General features: G+C 53.5%; 1 protein-coding gene across 1 annotated transcript; it reads right to left on the minus strand.

Moving 5' to 3' along the window:
* Positions 1-795: 795 nt before the first annotated feature.
* Positions 796-6137, minus strand: PRRT3 (proline rich transmembrane protein 3). Its single transcript, XM_004368316.1, has 4 exons — positions 6118-6137; positions 3642-4642; positions 3274-3429; positions 796-2567 (listed from the first exon to the last, which is right to left on the minus strand). Exons 1-4 carry the CDS (start codon positions 6135-6137, stop codon positions 796-798), a joined length of 2949 nt encoding a protein of 982 aa, XP_004368373.1.
* Positions 6138-10298: the final 4161 nt, after the last annotated feature.

Raw genomic sequence — 10298 nt, forward strand, 5'->3', positions numbered from 1 at the left:
GGACTTAAGGAAGGATCAAGGAGAGGCTTGGCCCTGAAGCAGTGTTAGAAGGGGGATGGAGGAACCAGGCTTAGGAACTGAACTTTCTGGATTCAGTAGCAGCTTTGCCATTTGCTGAAGGATCCTGGACAAATGACTTTCACCTCTGAACACCACTCTTCTCATCTGTAAAATGGGCATGATAATGCTTTCCACCCAGGCTTAATATGAGAATTAAATGAGATTACAAATGTAAAGAGCTGTAGCCAGTGTACAACAGATCGTAGATGTTCAATAATGTTGGCAGCGTTATTACTAAAGCCTCCAAGGGTCCAGTGCCCTTTCCTCTGGAAGTCATTCCCTCCCTGACATACACAGGACTTGGAGTTATTGGGGATGGGGGAGGTCCTTCCCCTCCTCTGCTGGGGAGTGCAGGATCCTGGTGTGGCTAGAGGGAGGCATGAGCCAAGTCCTAAGGGTTTATTTCTTTGGCACAAAGAGCACAGTCTGTGGACAAGCAAGCCTCATCTCTCCACATTGGGGAACCTGGTCCCTCTCTCTCATACCCAAGTTCGTGCACTTCCACCCTGTATTCCATGCAAGTCGCGGCCTTTGTGCAAAATACCCGCTGAAAAAAATAGAGATATGTTTAAAAAAAAAAAAAAAGGAGGTGGGGTGGGTTCACTCTCGGCTATTTCCGGGAGCTGCAGTCCAGTGAAGGCCCGGGAATGTCAGTTTTTCAAACGCTGAAATGTTTGAGTGGCCGAGCCGTGCTGCCATCCAGGAGAGGGTCCTGATCCTGCTTCACCGCACTCCTCAGAGCTCTATAGTATCACTGGAGGCGCTGCGGGAGTCCCCGGGCTTGCAGCCCGGCTGGGCCTCTCTCTGGGGCTCTCCGGGCCGAGCCAGGGCAGGGACAGGCGCAGAGGACGGGGCAGGCAGTAGCTGCACCGTGCTGGGCAGCTCGTCTAGTGGCAGGCTGTCCACTGACAGCCCGTGGCGCCATGGGTTCCAGCTGATCTTGAGCGAACCCCGGGAGAAGCTCTCCAGGGAGCTGCCTGAAGCCGCCGCGGCTGTACGGTCGGCCTCGTCCACGACGTGCTGTGGGACCCGCCCGCGCACGCGCACGTCGCTGAGCGACCGGCAGCGGCCGTGGAGGAGAGAAGAGCCCGCGCCTTCGAGCTCAGCGTCCGGATGGCTGCTCCGGCGCGGCCGCAGAGCTCCCCCAGGCTGCGGGGAGAGCAGGCCGCGCAGTCCGCAGCGCCGGAATACGCTATCTCGCACCAAGTGCTCTCGGAAGAGCGCTGCGTCGATGCTGCGGCTCAGGTTGATGGGGGATGGTGGCCGGAGGTCCAGCTCGCTCAGCGATGGTGCCGGCCCCACACTGCTGCGGGACGGTCCCGGGCCAGCCTGGGGACGACGGCCCAGTGATGCAGCAGAACCCCAGGCGCCAGAATTGGACGTGGCAGGGAGTCCACCCTCCGCTGGGTTTCGGATGAGGCTCTTGCTGATGTCCAGGCTGCCTGTGCCGACGCCACTAGGTCCCGCGAAGCAGTTATTGGGTCGCTCGGGCACCTCACTCTTTCCCGACGGCGCAGGGCACGCCAGGCGCAGCAGCTTGGCCCAGCAAGCGTGCTCCGTAGGGGGCCTGGGCCGCGCGGCAGCCATAGCGGCCAGCGCCAGGGCCAGCGCCCACGTTAGCTCCAGCAAGCGCAGCCAGAAGTGGACACCCCACCAGGCCCATGAGAAGCGGCCCACCCGGCCTGGGCCCGGATATAGCCACAACGCGGCCGCCAGCTGCAAGCCGCTGGCCAGCAGCCCCAGCGCACCCGCCACGGCCAGCAGTCGCGGTCCCGGGCTGGCGTTCCAGCCCTGCGGCCGACCCAGCAGGCGGCGCCGGCACAGGCAGAGTGTGCCCAGAGCCACGGTCGCGCCCCAGGCGCATGATAAGCCCTGCATCAGGAGGTTGAGCGCAGGCCTCGCCAACAGAAGGTCTGCAGCCAGCAGCCCCACGCAGTGAGCCGACGCCAACGCTCCCAACAGGAGAGGGTTCTGCAGCGGCGGTGGCAGCCCAGCACCCAGGCCGAGCAGGGTCAAGGCCGCCAGCGCCGCGAGCAGCAAGGGGAAGGGCAGATTGTAAAGCACTAGGCCAGCGCGCACACCCAGCCGCGCCTGTGAGCCGTATGGGTCGGTGAACATATAGGCTGATCGTAGACCCGACGCCACTAGCACCAGCACTGCTGCCACCAGTGCTAGACGGGGTCCTGCCGGGGCGGCTGCCAGCGGGGCCAGTGCCAACGACGCTGGAAGCAGGAAAAGCGCCCCCACCCCGTAGACGTGCAGCTCCCAGGAAAAGCTCAGCACCCGCCGCAGGGGCCCCCAGCGCAGGGGGGGTGCGGTGACGTTGGCTGGGGGACTGGAGGCTGGGATTGATGCCATGGAGCTGGCTGAGGGCTCTGGAGGGGGTGGCTGGGCCAGGGCTCGCTGCGTGGTGACCCGAATGAGGCCCCGGCGGGACGTCGAGGGGGCCTGGACTGGGGGTGCTGGGGGATGGCTTTGGGGGCGCCCTGGCCACTCCTCAGCTTCATCTGCAACAATAACAATATTAAAACAGCCCTTTGAAAAGTGCTTTTGATTTCCCATCATTCTCTAGCTGTGTGATGGGCAAGTTAACGTTTCTAAGCACATCTGTAAAATGGGGATAACAGCACCTGCCTCATTAGGTTGTGGTGAGGATTAAATGTTTAGCGTAGTGCCCAACACCCAATAAGTGCTAAATGGATGTGAGCTATCGTTTTTATTAATAATACTTACAGGGAAGTAGTACACAGCAGTTTTCAACATGGCTGCATATTAGAATCACCTGGAGACCAACTGAATCAGACTTTCTTGGGATGGGATCTGGGCACTGGAATTTTTTAAAAAGCTCCTCCAGGGATTTGTGGGGGTAGAGAATCACTGCACTAAATATACCCATGTTACATATAAGAACATTCTAGCCCCCAAACGGCAAATGACCTTTCCCAAAGTTGTTGTTAGGTGCCATCAAGTCGGTTCCGACTCAGTGACCCTATGAGCAACAGAACGAGACACTGCCCGATCCTGTGCCATCCCGAAGTACCCAGTGAGAATTCGTTCATTATCCTAAAGCGTTTGAAGGAGATCCTGGCCAATTCCTCTAAGCAGGTGTGTGTCCTCATTTACTGCTCCCTGCTCCCACATAAACAACTCACATAGGCTCTTCGTTACTGGACACAGTACTCCCTCTCCCCAAACCCCCAGCCATGCCCTCACCTGGCTGCGGAGCTCCCACAGGGCTCTCTGTTTGATTTGTAGCTGGGCCAGGGTCCGAGGAGCCAGGGATGAGGGATTTGGGGGTGCCTGGGGTCTCCACTGCCCCTCTCACCCGCTGAGGGGAGATGGGGTCTGCTCCATTCATTGCTGCTATCTCTGAAATGACAAAAGCAGTTATTACCCTGCCTGGCCCTCCACCAGTCCCCAAAATCTGATCCCCTAGGAAGGAGACACAAGTACCCTCATTTGTCAGAATGAAGAAAATGAGACCCAGAGGGACCAGAGGTCACAAAGAAACTCGGGCATCCAGCTGCCTTGGAACACTGCCCCCTCCCAGCCCTGCTCAGCACCCTCCCTTTGAGACTCACTTGGCTTGGGCTGTCCATCAGGAGCCTCTGAGGCTGGGGGGCCGGAGGGCTGGTGTTCTGGTGAACTCTCAGCATCAGGGAGGTCAGCCTGCTTGGGTGGGGGCACTGAGAGGCTGACTTCCTGGTTGTTCCCAGCACTAGCCTTCTCGGGGGGCTCGACTGGCAGCTCCTCAGCAGGAGGAAGGCTTCTGGCCAATGCCACGTCTGGCTGCGCTCCAGGATCCTGAGAGGATGCCCCCTCAACTGGGGACACTGAGCCAACATCAGGGGCTGCTGGATCCTGCTGGGTGACGAGGGGGCCTCCAGCTGCCTCCTGGAAGTCTTCCGCATCCCCACCCTGTTCTGTCAGGACTGGCCTTCTGACAGTGCCCCCGTGGGGCCCAAGAGTGTCGGGAGGGCCCTGGTGTTCTGAGGGGGAAGTCTCTGGAACCCTGATCTTGGCCTCGGCCATCAGACCCTCATCTCTAGGTGGTTGCTGCCCTGCCTGGCCTGCAGGCTCCCCTGGGAAGGGTGGAACTGTGGCTACCCCGAGCTGCAGTCTGGGAGTTGTGGGAATGAAAGTCAAATGGGGAGGCCCCATTGGATGGGGGGCCAGTGCTTCTTGCTCCAGAAGCTCCTGGGCATCAGGGGGCCCTGTCCAGCCCTGGGAACTTGGCCCTCGAGCCATCTGGAGGTCACCAGTGACTGGAAGTCCTTCTCTCTGAGCCCCGTGGGCTGCTTTGGGCCCATGCAGGGCTGGGCCAAGGGGAGCATCTGCAGGCCTCTCAGGCACCTCTTTGGCTGAGGTCTGGGGGACACCAGAGTTCCAGAAGCGCTCATCTCTGGGGTTCTCCCAGAGGATGTCAAGGGCCTGGGGCTTTGTGCCCACAGGGCCCTTGGGGTGAGCTCCTGGGATCAGGTGTGGTTCTGAGTCCTCAAGAGGCTTGGAAAGGTCCCTGCCCAGGACAGGGCCAGCCCCCAGGAGTGGCAGCAGCAACAGTAGCAGAAGGCCACACATGCAGGGGGTCATGGTCCACATCAATGCCTGGGCCTGGAGCCCTCAAGTCCAGTCCTCACTGGATGAGCCTAAAAAAGGAGAGAAGGGATAACATGTGAGGGTGGAGGCTCCCATGGCTGCCCCAAAGGGGCTGGCGGGGAAGGCAGAAGACCAACACAAGGCAGCAGCTCCTCCCTCTGCCCTACCCCCTTTCTTCCTGCTCCATCTACCCAGAGTGACCTGCTAAAACTGTACCTCTCTGGTCATGCCACTTGCCCTGCTTCAAAACCTTCCACGGCGTGCCATCGCCCTTGGGAGAGAATATAAGGTCCTCTCCTAGCCTTCCATGGCCATGCCAGGCTGCTCACTTATCCTCTCCGACACCCACTGGACTATCTGATGCCACAAGCCTTTGCTCCTGCTGTTCCCTCAGCCTGGAATGCCCTCTCCCCTTTCCTTCTTCACTGGCTGAAATCCTGTTCTTGAAGGCCCAGCTCAAACATCACTGAGGTGGAGGGGGAGAGGAACATGCTCCTGCATTTGAGAAGGGACCTGGGTTTGAATCCCAGCTTCACCATTTCCTGGGGGACTTTACCTCTCTGCATTGCGGTTTTCCCATCTATAAAATGGGGATAATAAGAGAACCTAACTCAAGTGGGGCTCTTATAAGACTTAAATGTTAAGAGATAGAGGGATGAAGGGCTAATTTACAAAAAGGGTGCCAGGAAGTCCTCTCTGAGGTGACACTTAAGCTAAATGCTGAATGATAAGAAGTAGCTGGCCACTTGAAGATATGAGGGGAAAGCATTTGGCAGCAGGAACAGCAAGTGCAAAGGCCCTGGGGCAGGAATGTGCTGGACGAGTTCAAGAAATAAGACTAGTGGTGGCTATGAGTCAGAATCAGCTTGAAGGCAACGAGTTTGGTTTTTTTGGTTTTGTGTGGCTGAAGCACAGCAAATGAAGGTGAAAGTAGCAGAGGGAGATGAAGTCAGGAAGGAAGCTGAGGGCTAGATCACAAGGGGTCTTACAGGCCACGGTAAGGTACTTGCATTTTATTTTAAGTGCCACAGGGAGCCATTGTTAGGCAATCAATGACAGGGTCTGATCAGTGATTAGTGTTTTAAAAAGGGGAAAGAGGCCCCTGCACATACCCAGGTAAGATATGATGGTGGTTTGTTTCAGCTTAGGAGCCCTGGTGGCACAGTGGTTAAAGCGCTTGGCCACTAACCAAAAGGTCAGCAGTTCCAATCTGCCAGCTGTTCTGCAAGAGAAAGATGTGGCAGTCTGCTTCTGTAAAGATTTACAGCCTTGGAAACCCTATAGGGCAGTTCTACTCTGTGTTACAGGGTTGCTAAGAGTTGGAATTGACGGCAGTGGGTTTGGTTTTTTGGTGTTTCAGTTTAGACATCACCTCCTCCAGGAAGCCTTCCATCCATGACCCCCCTGGGTACTGGTCACCCTGTGTTATAATCTCCTATCTCCCCCACTGATCTGGGGCTCCCCCAGGGCTGGGTTTGCATCTTTTGTTTCTTATCTCCAGTCCCCTGCCTTCCAAGGCTACACACCAGGCTGCACGTGCCTGGCCCCAGGTGGATGTTCCTGAGAGTCCCTGGGCCAGGGAGGCAGGAAGGGGCCCTGCGGCCAGGAGAGGGGGACAGCAGCTCCGAGAGCTAAAACCTGGGTGTGTTTGGGGGCAGAGGCCCTGTTCCCTTCTGCTCTAAGAAGCAGCTGTCCCCCCAGCTCCCTGGCTCCTAACCCTTGGTGGCTTACAGATCCTTTGACAAGCTGGTGAACACTCCAGGAAAATGCCCAGGCTCACTGAAGGTTGTGGACAGTTTCAAGGGGTTCACATCCCCAAAACCCAAGTTTAGACTCTGCCTTAAAGCCCCGGTGGCTCATTTCTCAAACATTCACCAAGCCCAAGCCCCCACACTCTGCTCCTGGCCCCAGGCTGGGTGCTGGGAACCCATAAAGAGGTCTCAGCTCCAGGGTTGGGAGTGGAGGTGAGCTGAGGGGGAAGGACAGAGAGGCCCCTAACACAGGTACTAGTTAATAATAGTGTTCCTTCTGTGTTGAGCTCTCACCAGGTTAGGCTCCTGTGCTAAGTTTAGCTGCATAATCTTTATCCCATTTAACCCCTCCAACACAAGCAGGTGTAGTTATACCCGTTTCACAGGGAAGGAAAGTGAGGTTCAGAGAGGTTAAGCAACTCGCCCAAGGTCACGAAGCCAGGGATGGACATACTTGGGGTTGTGGAAACCCGGCGTGGGTCCGGAAGGCTTTCAAGAGGAGAGAGTTGAGTTGTGCCTTCAGTGATGAGCATATGCCATCCGACCACCATCCGCAACCCAACAGATGTGGGCTCCTGCGGACAAGGAGGGGACTCGCCCAGCCCTGCACGCCCACTCCTGGAGAGATTCTGGGGGGAAGGGAGCTCCCTGCCGCATGGGCTGGGAGAAGCCGGCCTGGGAATAGGGCAGGGCGGCTGCAGGCTGCCTCCAGGAGCTGGCCCATCTCCGGTTACCTCTCCTCCTCCGTCTCCTCGTCCCTGGCTCCGCGCTTTCCCGCAGTGTCCTGGGTGGGGGTGGGAACTGTGTAGGCCCCGCCGCCCGCGCCCACGACGGGGGCAGCAGGCCACGCTCCCTGCCGCGGCCCTGCCATCGCCCCCTCCCTCGGCCAGGTCCTCACCTGGGCGCCTCTCCGCGCCCGCAGCCCCCGCGTTCACCTTGCGCGCGTCCCTGCAGCCGCTTGCCGCGCCGCATCCTCCGAGATGCTCAGACTTGGCTAACAGAGCTCGGCGCTGCCGATCGCCGAGCCCGCCCACAGGAGCGCCAACTCCGCTTAACCCTTTCCCCTTAGGGGTGTACTCTTCTACCAGTCCTGATCTTCCCTCTCTCAGAGATTCTCAGGGCTAGAGGGAACTGGAGGTCACCTCTGAGCCCATGTGAAAATCCTTTCTGCATCATCCCCGAAAATGGGGCAGCCAGCCTCTTGTTTGCATACCTCGTGGGATGGGGAGCTCACTGCCTTTATGTATACTTACCGCACATACATACTTATCTACCTGCCTACAAAACCACTTGCCTTCCAGTCGATTTCAACTCATGGAGACCCCTTATGTGTCAGAGTAGAACCGTGCTCCATAGGGTTTTCTATGGCTAATTTTTTGGAAGTAGATTACCAGGCCTTTCTTCCGAGGCACCTCTGGGTTAATCGCTTGCATCACCTGGGAACTCTCCTACCTACTCACTGACTACCTACCTACCTATAGGTAAATCCTACTTACTGTTTAATGTGTGTATCCTTTGGATCTTTTTTAATACACAGTCACGTATACATTTTAAATAGAAATGAGTTCATACTGTACATATTGTTGTGTAACTTCCTTTTTTCCCCCCTTCACTTTGCAGTATATCCTGGCATATTTTCATGTAAATATCTACAGCTCTATGTCATTTATTGTATCCACTGTAGAGATTTCCAGTATATGAGTGGCCTATAATTTTTATTTGTCCAGTCCCCTGTAAATGGACACTTATGTTGTTCCAGCCGTCTGCTAGCAGGAGCAATAGGGCAGGGACCATTCTTGCCCAGAAATCTTTGTGCACACGCGCTAGCGTACCTATCAGATAATTTCCTAGCTGGGGCCTGGTTAGGTCTATGGGTCTGCACATTTTCTGGTCTGACTTGTATTGCCGATGAGTCAGTTCTGACTCATGGTGGTCCTACAGACACTGTCAAAATGCCCCTGGTCCCTGTTTGGTCAGCTCCTGTCAATACAGTAAGAGAAATCCATATATGGAATATATATGGTCATTAAAAATTATGTAGAATCTTTAATGACATGGAGAAATGTCCAGGATAGATTATTGTCTATTTATTTAAATTTCAGTAATTCAAATGATAAAATATAAAAATATATATATATGCTCATTGACCCAGTTCAAACAGTACGGAAATGTTCAAAGAACAAGCTTTACCTTTGACTTCTCCAGCTCCATCCTTTAGTTGCACCCTCTGTTAACACCATTTCTTTGTTTATAAAAACATATATGTGCATGTAATTTTTCACAAAAATTGGTTCATGCTACACGTAGTATTCAGTAACTTTTTTTTGTTTTAAACAACATGTGTTGGAAACATTTTGAAGAAAACATATTAGCTCCACCCTCTTCGTTCAACTAGCTGCATAGTATTGCATGGTGTGGATGCGCTGTCATTTACTCAAACTTTCCCCTACTCGTGGGTAACCAGGTGGTTTACAGCTTTTATTTTTCCCCTTAGAACAATACTGCAATAGACATCCGTACATACCAGTACGTACATCCTTACATGCTGATACTCTTAATTCTCTCTGATAATTATTTGCATGATACATATGCATGCATGCATATGTACATAAATATATACTAAATAGGTCCCTGGGTGGTGCAAAGGGTTTGTGCTCAACCACTAACCCAAAGGTTGGGAATCTGAACCCACCCAGCGATGCTGCAGAAGAAAGTCCTGGCGAACCGCTTCCATAAAGGTTACAGCCAAGAAAACCCTATGGGAGTGTTCCGCTCTGTAATGCAAGAAGCCACCATGAGTCAGAATTGACTGGATGGCATTTTTTTTAAATACATAAATATTAGAAGGTTAATAGTGGCTGATGTTATTTTTATCTAATTTTGCTTTTCTATTTCCCAATATTCTACATAATTATGTATTTCTTTTGTGATCAGAGTTAAGAACAATAAATATCATTTAAAAAAAAAAGAAAGAAAGAAAGACAAAGAAAATTCTTCCCAGGGTTGACCTGAAATCTCCTCCCAGTGGTTTCCTACCTCTGGCTCTCACAGAAAAGCAATAATGAGCCCTTGGTTGTGTCTGACATGTTGCAGTTGGAGGAGTGAGTGTTCAGTCCCTAATAGCTAGTAGATGGAGGGCCTGAATCCAGCGTTTCTGACTCTGGAAGAGGGTGCAGGCTTTTTCCATTTCACCGTATCATCTGACCGGCTCTACTGCTTAGCTTGCGGGAGCCCCTTCAGAACTGTAAAGGCATCTCTCACTTCTCTGATTCTTCTCTGTCCAGGCCAAACGAACACTCCCAGCTCTTTCAGCTTTTCCTCACAAGACAGGCTTCTGAGCACTCACCATTGTGGCATTTCACCTCTGTTTGCTTCTTACCAGCTCATCAACATCTCCCTTAAAATATGACTCTTGGAACTGTACCTAGTTGGGAATAGACCAGAACTTTCACCTTCCTTTTCCTAGATTCTACTCCCCATTAATATGGCCTCATCCTGAATTCATACTTCTGGCAGCCACATCACTTTGTCGCCCAGTATTGATCTACCAGGACTTTCCAACTCTTGGTGTACAGGTGGTTTCTTGACCCTCAGTGTTGGACTCTACATTTGTTTGTTGTTGCTTTTATCTTGTTAGATCTAGTAGGTTGTTCTACTTGTGGGGGGTTATCTGGATCCTGATTCTATATATAATGGATACTTGGCATTTTTTTTAATCCCATCTGCCACTCTCTGTCTCTTTATTGGTGCCTTTAGTCTATTTACATTCAGCGTAATTATTGATAGGTATGAGTTTAGTGCTGTCATTTTGATGTGTTTGTGTGTGTGTGTGTGTGTTGTTCACAGTTTCTTTGTTCCACTTAATTTTCTATGCTGAGTCATTTTTCTTTA

The sequence above is a fragment of the Trichechus manatus genome, unplaced genomic scaffold (assembly GCF_000243295.1).
Source record: "Trichechus manatus latirostris isolate Lorelei unplaced genomic scaffold, TriManLat1.0 scaffold00001, whole genome shotgun sequence".
Lineage (NCBI taxonomy): Eukaryota > Metazoa > Chordata > Mammalia > Sirenia > Trichechidae > Trichechus > Trichechus manatus.